Here is a 24,274-nt window from a genome sequence, read left to right as displayed (position 1 = left end):
ACGGTCTATACCTATAATTACGAAGTCACTGTGTTCGCGATCCTTGCGTGTTTCGTGAAGATAGCAATCGCGCCCTTCGCAAAGTAAAGTACCACGACATTTCAGCTATGATCTAGAGTTTGCGCGTCGTAACGGTCGTTAGAACCGCGGGCAGTAACCAATGGGTTCTTGAAATTTATGAACGTCTATGGCATTGCTACAGTATTTAGTGTGCCCGCACGTGCAAACCCAAGGCTTTTAAAGTAAAAATTGTTGGAGCTAAAAGGCATCAAGCTAGAAAGCTGGGGAACTTTTTTGGCGAAGTCTGCAATTGATTCTACGGCAGCTAATAAACAACAGGCAAGGTAGTTGTTGCTGATAAATTCGATCGCATCTCAGTAGTGAGTTGTAAGAAGCACTTTATCACTTTCCTTGGTAGATGCATTGCTTTCATAGAAATAGAAAGCGTTTTACGTACTCACTCCATCGTGCAGGACGTGATCCTGGACGCCGGTGTGCAGGAAGCCTCTCCTGAACTTTATCCTTGATTGGCCAAAAACTTCTGATCAGTTACAGTAAAACTTAATCAAGTTAAGCGATAAGGAACATTTACATTTAATTAGAGCTTACTCAGAACTGTAAGTATGCTGGAAACGTCATAAAGCCAAAAGCTGTCGACCTCGTTAATACAATGTTTTCTTTTGAACAGCATCTTTTGACTCACACATTTTTTTAAACATATACGTTCTTTTCGTTGGTATAAAGGTACATCAAATCACAGCTGGGTGATGATACGGAAATGGTATCAATTTAATGCAAAGACAAAGCAACAAATCTAATCTACAATTCTTGCTTGATTACAATTTTTAATGTGGGATATTCACCAGGCCTAATTAAAAAATAAGATTTGTTACGATTTAAGCTGTTTTTTTGGTAGGTACGTGAAAAATAAAGGAGTCATATTAAATAGAAAATTACAACACAATTTGGTACAATTACTTTTATTATTATCAGCATTTTTTAACTTCCGCTAATTTTGCCTCCTTCCCCTTACTCGTCTTTGTCTTTCTTTGTTTATTGCACATTCTACGCTATCGCATTGCATACGGGCTTTCACAAAGGAAACCAGCCAACAAATGATCATCTATATACCGTAGGCCCCTATGCTCAGCTCTATAATTATTTGTAGTATTTCATCAACACCTGTACAATAATAGACTTTCCATTAGTCTTTTCTGTCTGTGCCTCTAACCTCACAATCTATTTCTTTATTTACTGTTATATATCTATCTTCAAATACGGTGCATCTCGCCAGGCGCCTATGCGGTCTGTTTTAATGTGACCTAGAAACGCGATAGGAACCGACTCGAGATTTGCCCTCCCCATTGATTTTATTCATAAATTTCTTCTGCTCCATCACGTTCCTTCTCCTACCCCTCGGTTATCCGGTGAACGGCAACTGAACTCAAGCAGGCGACAACAGGCAGCTTTTATACTCTCTAGTTACCTCCCCACATCGCACTTTTCAGATCCTGCTTTCATCTGTACGTGAGTCATCGCTGCGCCGATTAAAGGTGACGACAACAAGAGTGATGATTAGGAGATACGTGTTCGTCTATAGGTGTAAAGCGCAACAGCCTGCGGAGTGGGGCGGGGGGGGGGGGTAATGGCGTAGTGTACAGTTTCTCTGATAGTTGGCACCTCATAGTTGATCTTGTCGTCTCTCATTATTTTAGTGAAGTTACGGTAAAGGCGTTACGTACGAACACGACGGGATAATTTATCGATTTAGCGTATAACTTTTCCGATTTCAATGAAAGATTTTTTAGGTTTGTTATACCAAAATCTCGTCGTAATCAAAAATGTTACGTAATTTATATGAGCGTCACCACCGATATCAGGTTACCTACTTTTTGACTACTACTGGTTAGCTTATCTACCCTGCAGAGCAAAAATATAGTACAGCAGTTTTTTCGGAGCAGATATATCTGATGCCTATACCATTGACCCATATGTGATGAAACTCTGATGATGACGTTCCGTTTTTGGTCCAGTGTTACTGTAAGATAATATCCAGTAGCTAGAATTTTTGCTTGATATCGTGTCTCATAATTCAGTGAAACGTCTATTAATCAAGACGTGTACTATCTTCTTGGAATAAGGCTAAATGGTTAGCGGTGGTCGTCATGCGCTTGATAAGTCCTCAGTCCTTTCGACGTGTATGCTGTCTGGCCTTTGTTCGAGACAGCAAAGGGCAGGTTGCTTAGGGATGAACAGGACGGCAAAGCGATCCCGCTCGCGATCCTTCTGGAAGGCACTTGGGAAAGGAATGTACAATACGGGAAGGATCGCGAAACCCAGACGCGCATTAGGCAAAAAACACGACGTTGTCGGTATCTAGCATAGAAAATAAATGCTAGAGCATGATCGCTATAGATATCTTCACGGACAATCATAGATAGATCATAACAAGCCAATGCGTTAGGCATTTTTATGCTGTTTTGTACCTATGTTGATTTCAATCTCACTCTACAACGCGCAAACGTGGTACCCCAGTGGACTATGGGATATTCAACCTAGTCTACAAACCATTTCAAATGTTTTGCGCAACCCTTTTAACCGCTCAACACCTTGTATAGGTTGCGCTAGTTGTTATTGCGAATATACATCTGTGTAGGATCTGCTATTTCTTTCATATTGTCCTATCGTAGCTTTGTTGCCGGAGCTTTCTTTTGAAGAACCACCTCTATTGTAGTGAACAGCACAACTAAAAAGGTTTTTCATCTGAATAGCAAATCTCTCTGCTTTCCCCATCCACTGGGCGGAACACGCATCTATTTCCCAACGGTTCTCCCTTCTCCGAAGCAACCACCTAGTGCCGAACTCTTACTGATTGGCATTTGTTTATTACATATGGCAGAATGACGTAACGAATATATTCATTCCTGTTTCCGCTTATAGTGTTGCCTGCTGAGAATTAATCAGTCGTCCTTTACGATACCAATTCCCTAAGAAATCACGTGTGACGTTTGTCACGCTAACGTTTTTTCTTTATCGTGCTCGATATATTTACGTTAGCTTTGTCTATAGTTCGCTTTTTTTTTGTTCTTACAGAATATCAATAGCAAATGAGTTTGCGCTCTTCGTTCTGCTCTGCCTCTCAGACTACGTTTGCTCCAAAGTATGCTACAAAAATAGATAGCTCATGGTTAGATACATACAATGTCTCAGTATCGTCCTTCTCATTATTAGACGTCACTCGGTTCATAGATCTTTTGCTGCATCACTTTAATCCGGTATTCGTTTTCTATCTCCCCATGAGAATAAAAATAACAATAATATTACATATCTTATATTATCATATACATACATACGGTCAGGAGGTCAGGAACGAGCGTTATCTGCAAAAATGGCGCGCAATCGTCACCGTACTATCGAATCATCATCGAATACTTAGAGCCTTTTGTTCGATTCTCACTCCCTCGAAAATATGTCTTCCGATCACCCAAAAAGTTACATGCTACACGCCACCAGAGCCACTATTGCCTGCATAGCCATGGTGTTGACCTAAAGCAAAAGCAGTAACAGTTACGATAATGGCGAAATCACACCCACAGTTAACAAATTCAATAGTGTTTCTTTGTTAGCATCTGTCGCTCGGCTCGTTGTTGTTCACCCTCTCCTTTTTTTTGTTTATAAATAAAAGAAGATTCGAGAATGAAGGAAAGTCAATCAACATTTTCTAATTGATTTCGTTCTTTCCTTTACAATTTATGTTCTTGTGATGTTGTGCACCACTACGTAGCAGCTTATGTGCCCTCGTTGTAATAGCAATATGTAATAATTTACATTACGTATTTACGATCGCGAGCATCACAGCGACATAGCGTGACCAGGCTCATGTAACAGAAACGTACCTCTGATTTTCGTCGTCGACGATTTTCCTCAACCTATCGCTTGACTGCTGCTACTAGTACCTCACGTTAGCTTTCCGTCTTGAATAAATAACCAACAAACCCCTTTGTCTTTTTTTCTAATGCAAAAAAGCACTCTACACAATATGTCGATATGAACAACCCTTTTGCGCACTGCCACAACAAAAGGTTCGCTTTTTCCAACGTATCTTACAATTAAATATTTTCTAACACTCTAAAGTTAAAGTGCCAGTGCACAATGCGATTCTGTTCAGTACGTTCAATGACGATTTCAAAGCCCACATAGTAAATGAATCCGGCCTTTCCTAATCGAGCAGTACTAATTACCTGCTCAAACTATCTACATATGTTCTACGAGCATGCATCCGATGCCACCAGTTCGTCTCTTCATCGATATTCCACCATGATCGTTAGGGTACCTCTCTAACCGTTTAACACGACCTTTTTTTTGTCGTAACGAAATACTAATGTGACCTCTGATTCGACGGTGAGGAAACGACACGCTGGAACTTCGATCGACGGGATCGTCTAAATTCATTCGTTGTGGTCAATGGATAGCTGTTACTATATCTCGGCTTCCTCTAATCTCGGCCACAAAAACGCCGATGCCTTTACTACATGGGTTGAACATTGTAAAGCAGCTCGTCAATCTTGTAGGCCGGAGTATGCGGCGGCAGAAGACGAGTAAGAACTTCTTTGAGGAATAGACCGCTCACGCCTGGACACGCCAGTTCCGCGCGCTCGAGATCCGTCCGAAACTCCTCTAGTACAGTCTTAGACGTGTTTTGTCTACGCTCTATCGATGACAAAATTGGCACAATTGCCTTCCCTGTGAATGATATACATCGAGAAAGCAGATCATTGAAAAAACTACATGACAACAAAGTTTCCTACCCTAACTCACTTCGATATCGCAGTTGGCTAAGACACTATATTGATTAATGCAAATTAAATGATTTCCTTCAAATGCTGCTGATTAGTCAAAAGCTTTTAGCAGTCTATAACGATACTTACCACTTAGAACTGACGTTTTGGTGGGTGGAGGCACGCCCTTTGTGGGATGTAAAGGTGTGGCTAAATGTGATTGGGGCGTTACAAGCGGCCGATCCCTAAAAAAACATACGCAATAGGTTACTGAGTACTTCAGCGGTGGCTTTAGTCAAGCACTAAGCGCATGTTCTGTGTGGGAAATGACTATTGTGGTTTTAGTTAAACTAGAGAAATAAAGCAGCACCAGGAGGCAAATCAGTGCCCGTGCGAATGAAGTAGGTTATCAAGATGAACTAGATGTTCCCTGAACTATTGCTAGCACACAAATGTCAAAAAAAGGCAACACAAGGGCATTTCTGTTAGTTTATTTCGAGGCTAAGTAGCGTCCACAATGTATACTCTAATATTTGTGCGGTTGGCGAAAAAAAGCAGCATCATTCTCTCACGTAACATTCGGCTAAGTGTCGTAACTTTGCGATTATTCAGATTATGCTATGTTTGATCAAATAGCTTTTGCTTAAAGGGTTCTCCAATTCTATTTAGACCGATCACCACGACTCGAAGTATGTTACTTAAGATTTTTACTTATAATATGAGCCCGTACACATACCGCTCTCTGTGGTCTCTATCACGTACAGGCGACGCAATAGCTCTCTCGCTAGGTCGCTCCTTCACCGGAGAAGTTACAGGAGCTCCCGGAGGAGCGCCAAGTCGTTCTCTTTCTCGCTCGATTCTTTCCCTGTCTACCCTATCTAGCTTCGTCATCAGCGGTATCTGCTTTTCTTTAACAGGCGAAATCATTATCTTGGGCTTGTCTTGCGATACTATTCCGTTACCACTAGGTCCGCCAGTAGGGCTTCCACCAGTAACGCCCTTCAAAGGAGAACCGAGTGAGGGAGGGCCGATTTTATCACCAGAAGGTAAATTCTGCCTCGTAGGTGACCGTAACGGAAGAGCAGATGATGGCGAATGTATTGGGCTATGCGCGCCTTGTGTACTATGGGCTGCAAGAGGCCCAGTTGAAGGCGCTCGATCCGGTGAAGTCATTCCACTCCCTACGGAATGTCGGTTACCGATCCGTGTACCGTTGGGCCCATTCTTAAAGGAACAGAAACAAAATATGTACACAAAACCAAAGTCATATTCGATTTATGGTATTGCGTGTGTCTCAAACCTGTCTTTATTCAGCATTGAAAAAAAAAATGCTGAAAACACCGGACAAAATGGAATCGCATGATATACACTACATGTTCAGTAATACTACTGAACTGGAACGGATCTTGGAAAGGTTGCTAATTCGCCTAATGTGCAACTTAATAAGGACATTTGACATAATGATTAACTTGATCAAAACGCACCTCTCGTAATTCTCGTAGAGGTGGGGCATTTTCCCGTTGGCCATGATGTTGTTGCTGAATCGTTTTAAGTTCGGTTTTCGCTAACAATGGACCAGATGACGCGGGCTCAGATGATGCCAGGGGCGAACCAGGTGCTATGGTAGGAGGTGCAGGATTCTTGATAGTTCCTAAGTCCCAGCGAAGGGACTTCCACGTGCCACCGGCATCTAAATCATTGCCGTCCGATCCACTATCGCCTAACAGAACAATGATACAAGTGATTTAAACTAATATTATTTAGATACTGCAAAACTTAGACTTCGTTTACATCGTCAGAAGTATGCACCCGGAGTCTACAAATACAATGTATAACAATCCTATACAAGAAACGGATTTCCTAACTCCTTTCTTCCCATGGCCTTTAGGGGTTGCAGCTGACCTTAGATAGTCATTAGTTATGAATTGATGTGAACCGCAAATACGAATTCTCACACAACTGTTCGCCACTTACGACGGTTTGTGAAGATTTTCAAAATAAAGTTTAATGGCAACGTCCTTGTGTTAGTTTCATTCATTGTTCCGCACATATCTTTGCGTCACGATTTGCAGAGGGCACTAACCGTTGAAGTGCGGATGATGGTGCTCGTTGCCATTGTCTGAATCATTATCAGAATCAACGTTACTCTCGCCGCCGTTTGCTCTCCACATCTTATACTTGTCGATGAGGTCAATTAGATATGAGTTCTTCTTTGCCTTCCGCACAAACGGGTGCTTGAGAAGATCCCGAGCGCTAGGACGATTTTCAGGTTCTTTATTAAGGCATGCCTCAACGAATTCCTGCAAGGTGAACATTTCACTGCAGTTAGGTAAGGCTATAGACGAGTCAGACGAAACAATGAAATGCGTTAATTAGCTAATTAACCCTTACATTATCAACACTGAAATACTTATCTGGGTGCCTTTTGTTGTATTGCAAGTACACAGAGGATGTAAAAACTATACATACATTTCGGCTGACTTCTGTTAACCTATGAGACTATTTGTGCATCCGTCAACGATAACTAGAAACAAGGAATAGTAAAGACCATTCAACTGCGCCGACCTTTATTGCTGAACATGTGCTCAATGAAATGTGCATCAGCGACCTCAAGATCAGAAAAATACATAAAATGACTTCAAAAGGTCAATGGTAGCTATTCCCAGTATCCTAAATACTACCTTGAATGGTTTAGTATAGTTGCCGGTTAGCTGTGGTGGGTTATTCTTGGGTATAAGGAACAGAACCCGCATGGGATGCAGTTCTGAATTCGGCGGTTCTCCCTTGGCTAGCTCGATTGCTGTGATACCCAAGGACCAGATGTCAGCTTTTGCATCGTACGCCGACTGCTTAATGACCTAAAAGAATCCAGAATTGTATTAACTGTAATTTATGCTAGTTGGTGAAAATTTCAGATAAGCAGGCTTAATTTTAGACGATATTGGTTGATCAAAAAGAAAACGACAATATAGTACGTCTGTTACCTCTGGCGCCATCCAAAAGGGTGTTCCAACAAAGGTATTTCTTTTTGATGTAGTAGATGTGAGTTGCCCTGCTACGCCAAAATCTGCCAACTTTACGTCGCCCTGCTCCGACAACAGAACGTTTGCTGCCTTTATATCACGATGCAACTTTCTCTCATTGTGCAAGTATTCCAAGCCTTTCAACACCTCCCGGAGAATGATGGCTATGGCAGCATAAGTAGGACGAATTTAATTAGAAGCTTCACCATACCAAATCAGCAATACATATAATAGTTAAATGTAAGCAGGCGTTTATTGGACATAACAAATGATGTAATACATAATCATTAGTGTCAGTAATTCCAAATGCCCATGATTTTTAACGCCTTTTTCGTCTAATTTAGAAAATAACTATCATATATCACTGCATCACTAACATTGCCCTGCTTTATCTTTTCAGAAGCTAGCCTTAATCTGTTATGCAAGGCTCTAGAGACTCCCACGCGAAGCTTATTGATTTCCCAGTGTTTCAAACGGGAATTTTCATGGTTCAATATGCCCGAGGCTGGTGCGCTTTGGAGGCTTGCATTGTGTGACACTACAAAAACCCTACAGGTATGTCACATCCGATCACTGCACCGCTTGTCCTCACCTATATGTAGTTCTTCGAAGCGTGCGGCTTTCATGAGGTCGAGAGCGCTGCCACCTCCGAGATATTCCATTATGATCCAAAGTTTAGAAGCCCGAAGGTACGATCCGAAGTAGCGGGTCACGTACGCTGAATCGCATTGCGATAAAACCTACATGGTTGGCCACAGGCCATAGATAGGACGAAACAATAATCACATCTTGTCAGAAAAACAAAGTATCGGCCCTGAACTGATAACGAACACTTGTAGCTCAAGCAATACTTGCAGGGTCACCTTTTGGACTCACTGTACTTCGCATATTACTAACTGTATGGTGGTATTTATAATTACGTGTTTTACAATTTCAATTAAAAAATGGTCATACAATTAATTAACATCCCCAGCATTGGGCTACAAGTACGCTTCTATTGGTATATGGTATCGTATTATGAAAGTAAATTTTTGTATACTGCAGCAACAGTAAAACGCGTGTATTATACACAATTTCAGGAACTCAATAAAATGACTGATTAATTGCACAACAATAAACAAAAACAAATCTTTGCCCATTGGGGAAAAAGACCAATACACTCAGTGTTAGACTAAATGTTATTATTATAATAATAATGCATTATTGCACTATGTTCTCTTTGCCGTAAGGCTTTTAACACAGTTAATACAAGACAAATTCAGCTACACGGAGCGATGATTGGAATTATACTTTCTATATTTCCTTTGTTTCCACATCGCCTATACTGCATCAACTGGCGAAGTCCTCTTCGTTCGCCGGAAAGTGCATCAGTTTATGACTAACAGTAAATAAGACAAGTACATATCCCGTCAGTAAGCCAAACGGCCTATCAATATATAATAGAAAGGGACTAAAAGAAGGCCAAACGAGACAGTGGTCTATTGCGTTTGTATTGTCTGCAAGCATGGCGGCGTGATTCAACAGGCACATTATGATCAACTGGTACAAGCGATTTTGCGACTAATACTTGATCGACCTCGCGTGAATAACTGAACAGCCGGCAGCGCATCCAGTGCCTTCCTCAAAATGATATCGGTCTGCTCAATGAGGTTTGCAGTGGCTCTGTTCTAGTCGATTCCAGCAACAATTCGCTTACTCGTTCACCACTTGGTGCCTTCGTGGTTTCACTCGTCGTTCTTCAAGCGCTCCTAAATCGGTCACAATTTGACATAGGGCCGAATATAGCACTAGTGGTTTCGCTCCGCAATCCGCACATATCCACTAAATAGCATACCACCCTTATTCGTAATTAGCATACAAAGCACATTCGCTCTTTCTCTAACGTAGACATCACAAACAATCCATTGCTGCTGTAAACCGCCATGTTGCCATAAAACGAAGACCTTCACGTAAGCTATCGTCTTGCCAAAGCGATCACAACGGGGATCGACCTTGTCAGTGAAAACGGTCACACACCAAATAGCTCGGTTTAGCTTTGCCATATATTCACATATTACATGAGCGCCTCTTCTAATACTAACAAGAAGGAATTGTCAGTACAAAGAATCGATACTTTTTTGTCGGTAACAAAATAACTATAAAATAGGGCCAACAGCTAGGATACAAGTATTGGCATAAAGATTCATTACATCAAATCGCGTTTGGCGCATAATTGCAATCAATGATGGCGTACGTCTCAGGGTACATGAAACCACTGAAACATAATTGAGCAACGAAACATTTCAACTATCCACAGCAGCTTAATGAGTTCCCTCGAGCTTTTCGTCACCGCAAGTGTTACCATTTTTTTTTAACAAAGGATACTTTCCAATATCTGTGTAACGCTTCGCCTCTTTACCGAAACTTCTTAGTTACCAGTCTGACTTCAGAAATGGCCGTGGTTAGCCATTAACATTCCTTAGTTCATCTTTTTGTAGAATTATTGGAAAAGAACACCTGATGTTTCACTGTGAAATACTAAAATTCAGTTGTAAAGGCAACAGGTTAGCTGACGGAGAAAAATGTAACTCTGAAGTCCTTCACTTTTGCAATTTTTTTATAATCAGCAATTACGTGACGGTATAAAATAGAATAGGATAGCCCTGTTTGTATCCGCATTTGGAGTTAACGAGATACATGAATACGGCTTTTTCCACAATTAATCATAACAACACAATCAAGAAAGGCGAAACTTCTGACTTGAATAGTAGCATCAGAAAAAAATTCTGAAACCGCGTGAACATGTGCATTACATTTTCTTTGGTGTACAAGTCGTTGCTATTGGTCTTACCTGTATCTCCTGCTGGATATCCTCAATCTCGTCCTCTGCCTCTTCGAGGTCTATGATTTTGATGGCCACGACCCTTTGGCTCCTTCGCTCGATCCCCTTAAACACCTCGCCGAATGAGCCTTTGCCGATTCGCTCCTGTTGACAATAACAGCAAAAAACTTCATGATAAATTCAATGGGTAACTAACAGCTACTCTTTTCAGCCTGCTGCGTTAAAAATATGGATTTCGATATAATTCCAATTGTCAAGCGTACTTAAAAACAGCGCCGCCTTACTATGGACTAATTATTCTTCCAACTGACCGCAGGAGATTTTATTCTGATCGCAACGTACTTTTATTATGAAAATCTTTTTATATAGAACACTAATAAATATCACTTGATTTTCTCTAAAGATAAAACCAAGTTTGTGTTCTGAATAAAATAAATCTTTGTATTACAAACATCAAACTACGTACATTTCTTAAACTGACGAGCGCAATGCAAAATTGCCTCTACGCAATGTGAGATCCAAATGCCGATTGTTAACCGCGAACATCTACGGGTCTGAATGAATTGCTAACAATCAGCTTTTAACAGAATTGGTTCCCTTTTCGCAGCAGCGTACTTGTTTCAACTGCTTGTTGGTAGGTGGACTAAATCGAACACAAACTTCTAGATATTGTCTTGATACGTAAGCATGTATCAAGAAGGCATCGCTATTGCCGAGATCCCTACTAACGCCACACTCAATCGTAAATTGAATTTCATATCATCGGGCGATGAAGACAGCTGCTGAGTCCGTCAGTCCTGCAACTGCGAATTCTTACAACCGTCGAAAAGTTTACTTGACTCAAATTTAATTTAACGTGTTTACAGGGTCTTTCCAAAAATGTGACGGCAATATTTTTTGTGTTTAGATTTACTGTGCGCAGACGCACGCAGGAGGCATGATTACGCCGTAGCGGCATACGTGGGTCTGCCTTAATGGGCAATGTCAGCAAAGGTTACAAACGCTGACCTCTACGGAAATTGGCGAGCAGGCACAGCACTAGGGGCACACTCGCCTCTTAAACGACTGTAGAAAACCTATAGATTCACTTACCTGTTTGCTGAAAAGGAGCTCGGGGTCGGCCCCCCCGGCTCCCAGCGAGGCCATCTTCCTTCACCTCCTCAAGTCCGGGCCCTACCCAGCCGCCCAAAGGCTCTCACTAGAACACGAATGGAGAAAACAAACTTAATATTATTAGGCTATTTTGTTTTATTCCATTACACCTAAAGTTTAAGTTGTTTGTACAGATGCCATACTAGGCAAACTAACAAAAAGTAGTTTGATAAGAAGGCATCATAATTGCAATTGCATGTTTGGGAATCTTAGCTTGCCACGGGTTCCTTAATGTTGTCTGGTTGAGACACCCTCTTGATCCCACTGCGCAAATATAATAGATTAATAAAGCAGTGAATTTTGAACCGATAGCTTATTAAGACGATACTATTACCGGTATTAGATCATAGCATAATTGCTATTTCACTAGGTATGAACATTGTATATAAAACGCCAATTGAATATTGTTGAGTGTTCGGATAAGCCAATCATAAACTCGTACCTCTGATCGACTAGTGGATAGAATAAATCAATAAATTGGCAAGCAGTTTACTGCTAAGCTTGACCATCATAAAAATAATGTTCAAGTTTAACTACGGTGGGCTAAATGGGTTCCCATACTACTCATAGTAGAAGCAGACAGAAACAGCATCCGGTCTATTAGCATTTAATTCAGCATTACGCTACACGCCGCAGCTGCAAAATTGCTATACATTATGCTTCTATCGTGCCGATCGCATGCACTGTTTTGCACTTGGCTGAATTTATCCATCGTTTCAACTATTGTTATGTGATCAGACAGAAGTCTGTTCTCGTACGGCACTTTCAGAGTTCGGTAGAATCGGAATTTACTTGGGAGGAAAAGGTGTTTTAACATCTGACAGGAACTCTTCAATTTTGCTTATCAAGAGCTTTTCAAGTAGGTACAGTCTTCCCTGCAAACGAAGATACACAATGCCTTAACAGCAACTAGCCTGCTAGATGTCAAACGCTAGCTACGCAGCTCTGCATGGACAGCTGCCTATCACCTATTGCTCGTCGCTATGGCTCGTCGCTACCGTACCCCGTGATAGCGCAATGCGTAATGTGTTTATCTGCTAAACTTAGGAACACGTGACGATCTAAGTTCGAAGTCATTCACTCTGTCTGTCGGAGCCAGACACTCTGTTTCGCGCCGGGAGCCAGCCCTCCGCTCTGAAGTAATGGCTAACAACATGAATGCCAAACACAAAGTAAAACAACCATTCTTGCATATATATCCGCGTCACAGCGAGCGTCTATTAAGTGTGGCCAAACTCTAAGACATCCGACAAACAAAAATCTGACAACCATCGCTTGTTTAATACAGCCTCAGCTAAGAGAACAATGTTTGTTTGCAGCCCAGAAGATACCAGCCCTCTACTAATTTATCGTACTAAATCTAGTCTATGTTAAACTGAAAATCTGACGAAGTATCGTACCTTTGTGCTTAGTTTCCCCGTTCACTTCAGCAGATGTACGATACATGTTGACCTGATTCATGCGACTTCCGTGGCCTTTTAACAATTGGAGAATAATGACTAAACCGATCGCTTCGTCTGACCCTGTTCTATGAGCCAAGCTAATCATAACGTCATAATTGCCTTTGTTTATATCATGTTCAAACAAAGCGGCGATGCTGCAACTCATCCTAGGTCAATTCGGTTGTTTTCTGCTACTAAATTCGATAAAAGACATCTTTTGAACTGCCATAGAAATACTTTCGACGCACTGAATTGAATAAGTCCACAGCTAGCTGTATGCGTATTTCAATCATATATAATAACAAATAGTATATAACGTTTTTTCAACCGCTGCGCTATCACACGCAGTCTGCGATTAAGGTGTAAGACGTTTTACCGTTAGGATTTAAAATGTGCACAAATCAAGTAAGTAAGCGGCATTGTAGTTTCAAGCGCCAGCGTAAAATTGTATTTCGAAATGTTTATTTTTTTTGATCACTGCAGTTATTGGTTCGTATGAGCAATGGATGATATTCATTAAACGTAACTCTGGTATGACTTCGCTTAGCTCATATCAGCTACCTTCGAAACTGAGTACAGGATAGTGTCACTTCGATTTTCAATTAAACTCTTCGTTCCATTAAATTCATTTTCTTTCGCTATTGCGCAGAACGGATCGTCATTTATCGTCTGGATGAAGGGCGTCAAAAGGAAGGCCGCATTAACGTCCCAGCGGTTAGCAGTAATCATGTTCTTACACTGCCATTACGCTGTGACTCAGCGTATAACAAATTTTTCATGGACAACTTCTCCCAAACCGACGCAGCATTATCCGCTGCCAGTGTTGTCTTGACTTTATTCTTACTAAGTACGAATATAATAAATGGCATTTGGTCGTGTTCTTCTCAAGCCAGTGATACACTTACCTAAAACACTTTACAATGTGACTATATGTTATCGACTGCTACTGCAGTTATTGCTTTAGGTATAGAAAGTTATATTTCTAAACCTAGAACCTCTCCGTCCATAGGTCAAACGGCTCGGTAAAAAAGGTCCGATCCAGGCAGTTTCGTTCGATGCTGTCATCTTTCTTCATAGGACAATAGACAGAATTTACGCCTCCGCAATGCTAAGACACGAACGAGCTACCATATGCGTACAACACACCGCCATCCACACCACCGGCAAAACAGTGAAAACAAACCGACAACAACAGCGATAAATTGTCAGTTCGAAATTCAGTTGACGTCTATCCATTTAGTCCTCAATCGCACTCCTTGAGAAAAGGACGATGCCAGTGAAAACGTTACCAAGTATTAACTTAAAAAAGTTCGCTAAGTACTGAAAAATAAATCGACACAATATTGGACATCAGCGGAAACAGTAATGCAAGAAGCGACAGAGCTGGAACTTTTTTGTCGAGCTGACAAAGAACTACTAACAGAGCCGTGGACACGAGCACACACACACACACACACACACACACACACATCAGGTCGGTCCATACACGGGAAAAAATCAAATACAGTTCTACCTTCTCAGACAAGCTTACACGAAACGATCTATCGAATAGCTAAATCTTTAAGCATCCTTCTGTTTATCGATCCTTCACCTAGGACAACTGTTTTAAATGCTTTGCCTCCTCGGAGTGTTATTATGCTGTCTAACCTCATAAACATGATATGCTTCGTGTGAGAAAACTTTTGTTTTATCGAAAATGGAAGCTCGAAAGTTGCTTGATAATTTGACGTTTAGGTTTCTGCAAGCCATACAAAATTATATCTTCCTAACGATGACTTCCAACCTGGGGGTACGTAGTAAGCAGTTCATAGTATTGTCAAAAAGAGTGGAAATCGATGTAATTACTATTAATACGATAAAAAGAGCTGTTAAATATATACAATATACCACGGGTTATTCTTTATTACATATCATTTATATAACGTATGACAAATTTAGTGACATTAATGCAAAAACTTATAGATGAGGTTTCTTATGAAAAAATAATCAGATTTAAACTAGTGACCGTACGAACGAAAGAAAGCCTAAGCCTTTCTTCACAATCGACTTAACCTATCGTTTTAGATTATTAGATTTTCTCAAGCCGGTGATAGCTTCAGTTTAAAACGAGCGTTTCTGAGCGTTCTTTCTTAGGCATTCAAGTTCAGGTTGTGAGAGAGTAAAGAACGCTTTATCCACTGTCCACTATCCATATCTGATTTGGTTTTTTAGAAACTTGCTTCAGATATTCCCGTACCACTAAATCCTCTATAGGATTTTTTCATAGCACAAGTCGCAGCTGAAATTGTTGACCGTCTTTTTAGCGCAATATGGCCAATTACTGCCCTACTATGGACTAAAATGGCAAACATAGTTTACTACTAAAAAACTTCACTCACACCCAGATTCACACACAATATTCACAATGAGAGATACAACCGACCAAACACGTATACCCAAATGTGTACGGTATCTGAGCCGCTGTGTAGCGTACGTGATCATCTGCGATCACGTCGTCGAAGCAACTCATCATAAAAAACGTTTTCATGGCAGCTCTCATCTGTCTGTACGGAATCAACTGCTTCCGTATCGGTGGTGTGAATCAATAGTCTAGCCACGATAGAAAAAAACGCGCAGATAACTTCGACTTTTCCCCGAAAATGTTTTGGTCAATATTCGAAATTTCGGATCGTCTGTTTTACCCATCGCGTCCTCCTGCCTTTAGCTGACCTGCTGCTGCGATCGCAGCAATAACAATGTGCTAGCAGCCGCCGGCGATGGAACGGCGTCTCGTTGCAGTGTACTATCATCTTAAAAATGCACATGATCAACGGATGAGGGCAACAACTAACTAACGTAGCTTGACTGCTAGTGCTGTTGTAGTTACTGTCGAGTCCCAACGGCGTTAGCAGCAACGAGCTCTGCAGAAGTTGGCTTCTGCTGCTATGTTTCGTTGTGGTAATGTGGCACATGTGGGCGGGCGAATAAACCAACAGGAACGGACGGACGGGCAGATAAGGCCCGACAGACAGGCAGGCAGGCAGGCAGGCAGGCAGGCAGGCAGAGAACGAGAACTGCTGTTGGTAAATGGTTGAAGGGCCGCACCACCGGCGCTATAGAACCGCGGTCGCCGTCAACGTCGTCATCTTTGCAGTCTTCGGGTCGGCGGGAGCAGATGGTGGCCACGACTCAACTTCACCGTGGCGCCCACGGCAGTCCTGCGCGGCTTCGAGAAGAGAAAAACAGAAAAGGAGGATAAGGAGCGTAACGTAACGTAACAGGCTGCGACTGCACAACAGGGAATGCTGCTCTTGCTGTTGGTAGAGGAGAACAAAACTGAACCGTGCAGCAGACGCAGCAACAGCAGCTGTACTAGGCACTGTGATGCAGAGCTAAGCGAGCGAAGCGGGGTAGAGTAGGATAGCGGCACAGAATCGCGACGGAAACCGCAACGTGCGACAGGCATCGGATGCAGAGCCGTCCGTATTGCTAGCGCCGCCGTTCGGTCCCAGGAACGGCCGCGGCATTGGTCCATCAGTCCACTGCGCCACCAGCTACAATGTGCTTAGCGCAGTGCTATTCCGTTGTCATCCTTCCGTGATTATGGGGCCCTATCACATAGCTGGAGTCGTGCAGGAGGAAGAAAGAAAACTGAATGGCGTAATGCCACTGCTATTGTCACTGTCGTTGTTACGTTCTGTGTTGTGCCTATCTATCTTTCATGGTTTGGCTGGCCGCTCGGCCACCCGCCCGTCCAACTTTGGCTCCCGCTCTCTCCATATGCATTTCTATGCATCGTTGCCAGTGTGACAATATGGTCTTTGACAGAGGCTGCTCCTGTCAATGTAATAGTTACACTGATAGGCCGTGGATGCAAGCGGTTGACCGGGTGACGATGTAGCGCGCATCTAGTCACTTACAATGTCAGTTCGCCGGGATGCACGTAGTTCATTTATAATCGCACCGTGTCTGTGTATACGCTACTGTTGATACACTGCTGCCGCAGCGACTATAGCAAGCGGCATCGGTACGGCCATTGATAACGGTAGCTGCCACAACACCGATCAATAAAATAACTATTATTATTATTAAAAATCATACTATACCGATAAGAACAATACGCCACAGACGACGATATGACAAATAGAGCAACAAAATTGCATTATGGTGTTGCGGTGGCCGTTTGGCTATAGGTGATATAGCGCAGTGTTGCCCCTCAATGTGGCAAAATTCCCATAACTAGCTCATGGAGAAGCCGCTTTAGGAAAGGTAGTAGAGACTAGATTACAACTATTGTAAATTATACACTAGAGGAGGCTACATTTTCGGTGTTCGCGTCAAACCGCGCGAACACACAGTAGTTGTTTGTCCATTAATACCCTTCTTACTGCCGTAAGTAACGCTTTCGTCTCGTGCTGCTGCTGCTGCTGCTGCTGCTGCTGCTGCTGCTGTTGTAATCTGAACGACACTCAACGAACGCTGCTGACCACAATAACAACAAAAGCAACAGTCACAATATCTTGATGTTATTGTTTTAGTGAACTCATATCCATCACACCTAATTGTGTACGTCACCGTTTGGATGAAGAGGATCAGGGAGAGGGGGAGAGGGGAGAGAAAGGAAGCGAAGAGGTTAGGGGCTACTGCAAGCACCGTATTGTGCAAATCAACTACATATGTACACGCGAATATATGTAAATGGTACATGTGGAAGCATACCGCTATTCCTTCCGTAGTTCCATTTCAAATTCAGCTACCGTTAACGGCATTGTAGCAGTTACTATCACTAGCCCACAGCAGTTACTCTTGCTGCCACAAACGCAGGTCTAATCATTTGCCCTACACTCGTTTTTTTGTGCTGTTTGTTGTTCTACTGTTAAGCTTTGTTCGCACAGATATCAAGAAATCTTATGCAGAGCCAAACGAAGTAAAGGGTCAGCGGCATACTCGTGAACACAAATACGTAAAGACAAGATCACCCACTAACGACGTCGCCGCGTTCGTAAATCATCACAATGGCAGCATCAACGGCGCACCGGTGGCATTATGACAGTGCACCCGCCGCACTTATTTAACAGTTGGCCCAAAAACACCATCGATGCGTTTACAACGATGACAATAATGGTCATAGCAATAATAAGAACAACAGTAAAATATTCAACCATTAATTGTGTTGTCATTGTATCAGTAATATGGCTAAGCATTGATCCAACAAGACAAACCACAACGGCAGCAGCAGCAGCAGCAGCAGCAGCAGCAGCAGCAGCAGCAATAAAAAACATCTAAACGTAGCGCGAATGTATACCATCGTCATCTATTTTCATTCTGTATTTAAGAATAATCTTTGAACAAAGATTATTCGGCAGTGCGGATTAAATAGCCCTTAGATATGGGTCAGACAGCAGGGCGGTTCGTCGTTGGGAACAGCTGACACGAAGTCATCCCGTTGTTATAACAACTGACAGCACTATACATAGATACGCAGCTCTTCTCTGAGTACTGCTAGTACTTATTCCTACATCTAGAGATCTGAAATGAATACTGAACGAATTTCTCAGACTCTGCATTGATAAGGCTGTAGTGTGATCGGTAATAGACAGCCAGTGCTTAATTACTACTATATGTACTGACAGCCCCCGCTTTGTCTTGCACAGGCCAGCTAGATACAATAGGTACGTATAGTACAGGTTTATAATTCGACCATGGACGGCGTAAGCTAAATCCACGAGTGCTCAAGTTCAAGTATCGGCTTTAATGCCTACGACGTACAAAATATCTGTACTTGAGTTTGCCTGGTCACATCCATAGATACTGTACCCTACAACTAATAGTATTAGAAATAAGAACAAAAAAGCCATTCTACTCATTTGTGTGGAGACTATCATATACAGTGCTTCGTCGAAGGGCCTAAGTGCGCCAGGCTTTACTCAGGGTAGTATTATATTTTATTGGCAAAATTCATTCTCCTTAGGATGTGCCTGTTACTCAGGCTTTGCTACACGGATACACATCCTCACGGAGAGAAGGATAGAATATAGTAAGAGACAACAACAACAACAACAACTGGAACCGCATTAGCACAGTCCAACCTGGCTGCCGCGCTTTTTAAGAAGCGAAAATATCACACTGATTTTCTCATTATCGCGTAAAATTTGTCCACGGACTGCTATTCCAAAAACTTTAGGCCCGTTTTTAGCCTTAATAGGTATGTCGCAGCTTCTGGCATCCAAATTGACCCAGTTGAATCTTTAACTGGATGCTGCCGCTGCTGAAGATGCAGCTGCACCAGCAGGAGTCGGCCGAACAAGCAAGAGGTGCCTATTTGCCTCTATTAGTCGTTTCGAGTCCACCAACATTCATCAGTGACAGACAACACAAATGAAGTACGAGAAAGCTTTACCTTATCATGAATGGACCTACGGCCATCAATTGGAAACGGCTACTATACACAAAATCACAGTTAACTGTCCTTCCATCTACCAATAACAATTGATTTAAGGATGAGCTAATCGTGACAGACGCCTGGAGATCAACTATACTGATCTCTACACGGAATGACTGACCATAAGCTCATTGTCGGCTAGTTCGTTGGTAGATAATCTGACTGAGTCAGATCCTATGACTGTCGTCGGATTCAACCAGTAGCAGGGTACATATTCATAGTCAGTAGTTCTATTACCACATACTGAAGCAGAAACTCACTCTGAGTGCCAGTATCTCTTCTTACCTAGTTACTCCATCGTTAGAGGGGCTCCGGGCCAACAGAGAATAGTCATGTCAATCCTGTCACTTTGTTCACACCAAACGCACACTGCTGTTTGAACGTCAAGAAACTCACACCTTAGCTAAAAGCAAAGAAGCAAAATTTCACCATCACACGGACACGAACCCAACAACCGACCATTGAATCTACGTGCAAAGCCAAATGTTGTGGTGACCGAAGCGCCGAAGCCCACTCATAGAAGCTATGACCCTCCTCTAATCGACAACGCTTGTTGAGGCGCGAAAATTCGAAAATATTAAAACTAAATCGTTACTTTATTCACCTACACACATACAGCATACTTTAGTACCTTTTTTTAAGGTCGCGGCTAGTTATTAGCACGCTTACTCTACTTGAGATTCATCTGACTGCGTAATTCTAACATTATTGTTAGGGCACCAATTTAGTTTGAATTTCGATTATGTGAGTTAGCCCGCACGCTTCTGTTGTTTTTGATACTTTTAACATTAAACATTTTCAATAACTCTGTATTGAATCAGTTTCGCACCTGAAGACGCTGCGTGTATCAAATGCGTAAACAACTAAGAGCTTAGTGAGAAGTTGCTAACTAGCTCTATAAGCGTAGCCAGCTCCTTTTGATCTAATAGCGCTCAACTTCCCCCTGAATGGTCGAACGTTGCAGTTGAGATTCTATTCAGGTTTTAGTATATTCTTCAATAAACACAGAATCTTATGTAGACTCTGAAGCCACTGAAGGATTCACGGTCCTCTACGAACTTCTGTCAAACCCATTCATACAAGGTTTCAACAATTTCGTCCATTTTCACAAATTTCGTCCACGGGCTTTTCGCTACGCGCGCATGATTTATACAACCGCGATCGTAATTGTACTTCGCAGTAAAAAAAACTCACAACATCAAAAAAAATATACCCACCCTGTCGCATATATCTGGAAAAAAACAAATCTGTAGGACAAGGAGGAGTTTGCTTGAACGACGCTAATCAATCAACCAAAACTTGTTGTAAAATTGGTCACCGTGATAGTAACCATAGACAATAACTGAGTGAATAACTTTTACAGAGTGAACTAACAGTCGAGTGGAGCACCATGCATTATCCTCTATCTTAAGGGAAAATCTTAAGAAAAGCGATATCTGAGTGGGGTTAGACAAGCCGCCTCTTCAAGATGGTGACGATAATTTGTCACCAGGTAGATTGACAGTCAAATACTGAACTCGTGTTTGCAAAACATATTATTCGAACCGTCCGCTGCACTGAACAATTGCCTATACGATAATTTTACACTACAATGGCACGTATCATGTGCGCGTGACAACGCTGAAATTAGCAGTTGTGTTATCGGTGCGATTTCCCACTTTATAATTACCGTTTTGTAGTGTATATCATCCACGAAGGGTTGCAATGATTAAAAGGGATGAATAGCAGGTTCAAATGTTAACACGAAGCTTCCTCCTAAAAATCTAAGAAGTTAAAGATCATGCTTAAGGCTAGTCGGCGCCGGGTTCCGACAGGTGGATTTTCCAGCTGCCCAACTTATCCGAACCGATCGGTATGAAGTGGGTAGATATCGAATTGATAAGATACCGATAAGTGACACGTCGTGTTTTTGAATCACACCGAGAACCCACTAAGCAGCAGGATCTGCAGTTTTGCTGAGAAAGTCAGCTTCAGGTGGAGGGAAGCAGGTATAACTGTTTACTATCTTTCTCGGAAAGATAATGTCACTTTGACTAAGAAACAGTGAGGTAGGCCCCAGTGTTCATCGGGTCATTTTTATTCAGTTGTTGCTAGGGATGATCAGCAAAGGTCCTTAAATCGGCAATACGGTACAGCAGCCAGCCTTCTTGAAGTGGCAATCCAGGTGGGCGGGGTTCTTCGCCTGTCTTCCGTGAGTAGGTTCGTAATGCCGTACAACGTAGTGATTACAAGCCCGAAAGGTCACTGCGCAGTCTTGGTCTTTAAGAGTGATCTGTCGACGTGAAAGGCGACGCCCGCTTGGGTTGAGCTGGGCTGGCACAAGAAATTTAGGATACCGTTACCGATCAAGTGTCTTAACCAACGTCCGCACTAAAGAAGGGTTGCATGAACCGGATCAGAAGCGTCTGGCGCAGTTGTTGCGTGATGAATTCGGATATTTGTCTAGATAACCGAAAGAACTTCTTAGGACGCGTCTCTTCACCCATACGATTTGCAAGGAGGGTCAACCCCCATTGTGCTCATACTTCCATCGGGGTCCTTGCATAGCGAGTTTACATCGTGAAGAAGGTACACCAAGTGGTGGAAGATAACCTAATCGAGAATTCTCCCGGCCTTGACTTCGTCTGTCATCCTTGCAAAGGAGAAGGGTAGCTCGTTTTAGCTCTGTATAGACTATCGAATATTAAACGCGGTAACAAAAAAAAAAACGTCTTCTCATTGATCGATGACGCTTTCCACGATTTTTGGGGAGTGCCCGAGCATTTTATACGTTAGATTATAGTGTTTTCCTGAATAGTCGAGGAATACTTGCATCACCTTCGGCAGACGCTTTACGTTCTTAGTCTCTGTGTGGTCTATTTACACCTAGGAGCGTCGGGATGTGCATTGGCTGCGGAAAAAGCTGCATACTTTGGTCTTAGGGTCTTTACGCAGCGCATCTTTCTTGACCCAGACAAAATAGGGACTATAGGTGCCTTGCAACTCTCTACAACCATCCGGAAGCTTTCTGATGCCAGTGCGTGTGTTGCTGTACGGCTTGTTGGACTATCAGATTTTCTGTCTCCCCAACAAGATTTATTTATTTCTAGCTGTAAATAAGGCCCTCACAAACGGGCGAGTTTTGAAGCCAAATGAGTTGAAAAGTGTCTGGCGCGATACGGTTCTCGTCCAGTACAAAGGAAGTACATATGCCATCACGCGCAAAAGCCCGTGTAAGCAGCCGACTCTGGGCTCAAGTGCCGACGTAGCATTTATCAAAGTTCAGACGTTGCATCTGTACCTGTATGGGAAATGCTTTACGGTGGCCATCAATAGCGGTGCGTAAAAGTGCGTGCAAGGTAAAGGAGACTTCTGCTCGAGGTTTATCTAATGTCCTTGGGATTTTCTTGGGGTACGATTTCAAATACTGACATCAAAACTGCACGGCAAACTTGAACGCTGACGCCCTATCGCGTCTACTCGTTGCGACGCTTCAGAGCAAAACCATGTATCGTGACGCTAAATACAACGCATCAACTGGCAAATAAACACTGGGCTCCCCTGGTAGTCAAGTTTTAGAGAAGTTGTTCAGCTATTCAAGAAGAAAAATCGAGCAATCCTTATGCATTATTATTTCGAGTCCCGAAGTCTCCGAAGGCTCTTTCAACGATAGGCCAAGCTGCCAAGATCATCCGCGTTTAACAAGGACCCTCCGCTGAGTGATGACCTACTACTTCCCAGGAGGGTAGAGTATCGGATTTCGGAAGTATACTGAAGAATAAGGCCGAGCTATAAGGTCCCCTCTTTCGAACAAAGGGAAGAATCAAATATGGATCCCAAAAAGTAGACTTTCGGTTCGCCTGAGGTCAGTTGTCAGAAAGTGCACCGCGGGTATGCATTAGTGAACTGATATATCAAATTATACGTTTTAATGACTTGTTGAGCAAATGTAGGTCATACATTTATTGCGATATAATTTTGGAAAAACAGAGACTAAGTTTTTCCATTTAATACTTAATAAAATCCAGGTAAATTACACAAATGTTATTGCATTTTATTTTTCCGTCATCGTTGATTTAGGTTTGAGTAACTAAATTCATTATGGTTAGACATGGTGAGATTAGATCCTGGCGCCCTAGGTAAAACTGGATCCATATTATAGTTCATTTAGGAAATACTCATTTCGATGTAGACTAGCTACGATGTCACCAAAGAATCATGATTCTTCTAATAGTTAGACGCCTAAGAACAAACAAGATTGATATTAAGCGAAATGTCAACGAGAAGCTGCTTTTTGTGTATTTTTCTGATAAAATGCAGCAGGATCTAAGGAATGACGTAAGTGGGCGTAAGGCTGAACTAATATGAATAGCTTGCGTCCATTTTCGCACTGGCCAAAGCGCACTGTAACTAGACGGAACTGAATATTTTTCTAAGGGCTGGAAACATTTTGGTGCCTATATCCCAGTAACTTTCCACATGGAAGACCAGTATTTCATGAGCGCTGCGTATGCGCATAAGTGTGGGTAACCTATCTGTGTTTACAAGATAATTATCCTTAGACCTTGTAGGCAACAAGGTCTGGTCCGATCCAAGTGCGTTCCCTTGATAATAGCCCCCAAAAAACGTGAGGACATATCATATAGGTAAATAAAAAG

The 24,274-nt window shown here is 42.3% G+C and overlaps 1 protein-coding gene across 5 annotated transcripts; it reads right to left on the bottom strand.

Moving 5' to 3' along the window:
• Positions 1 to 964: 964 nt before the first annotated feature.
• GckIII (Germinal centre kinase III) lies at positions 965 to 20,127 on the bottom strand. Of its 5 annotated transcripts, none has more exons than XR_015323395.1 (12): positions 19,923 to 20,127; positions 11,715 to 11,820; positions 10,632 to 10,766; positions 8,394 to 8,541; positions 7,763 to 7,965; positions 7,460 to 7,636; positions 6,862 to 7,078; positions 6,263 to 6,498; positions 5,515 to 6,002; positions 4,929 to 5,023; positions 3,350 to 4,743; positions 965 to 2,296 (listed from the first exon to the last, which is right to left on the bottom strand). XR_015323395.1 is itself a non-coding variant. In XM_086983144.1 (12 exons), the coding sequence occupies exons 3-12, from the start codon at positions 11,766 to 11,768 to the stop codon at positions 4,529 to 4,531; spliced, it is 1,968 nt and encodes a 655-aa protein (XP_086839270.1). In that variant the 5' UTR covers positions 11,769 to 11,820; positions 13,175 to 13,249; positions 19,923 to 20,127; the 3' UTR covers positions 965 to 4,528. The 5 variants fall into 5 exon arrangements, 4 of the variants coding, with proteins under 4 accessions (XP_086839270.1, XP_086839272.1, XP_022653841.1 ...); XM_086983144.1 differs by adding an exon at positions 13,175 to 13,249 and having other exon boundaries at positions 965 to 4,743; XM_086983146.1 differs by having other exon boundaries at positions 965 to 4,743; positions 19,898 to 20,127.
• Between the last annotated feature and the right edge of the window lie 4,147 nt (positions 20,128 to 24,274).

This window comes from Varroa destructor, unplaced genomic scaffold (assembly GCF_002443255.2).
Source record: "Varroa destructor unplaced genomic scaffold, Vdes_3.0 BEIS01000003.1, whole genome shotgun sequence".
Taxonomy (NCBI): Eukaryota; Metazoa; Arthropoda; class Arachnida; order Mesostigmata; family Varroidae; genus Varroa; species Varroa destructor.
This window is presented reverse-complemented; position numbering and strand designations above follow the sequence as displayed.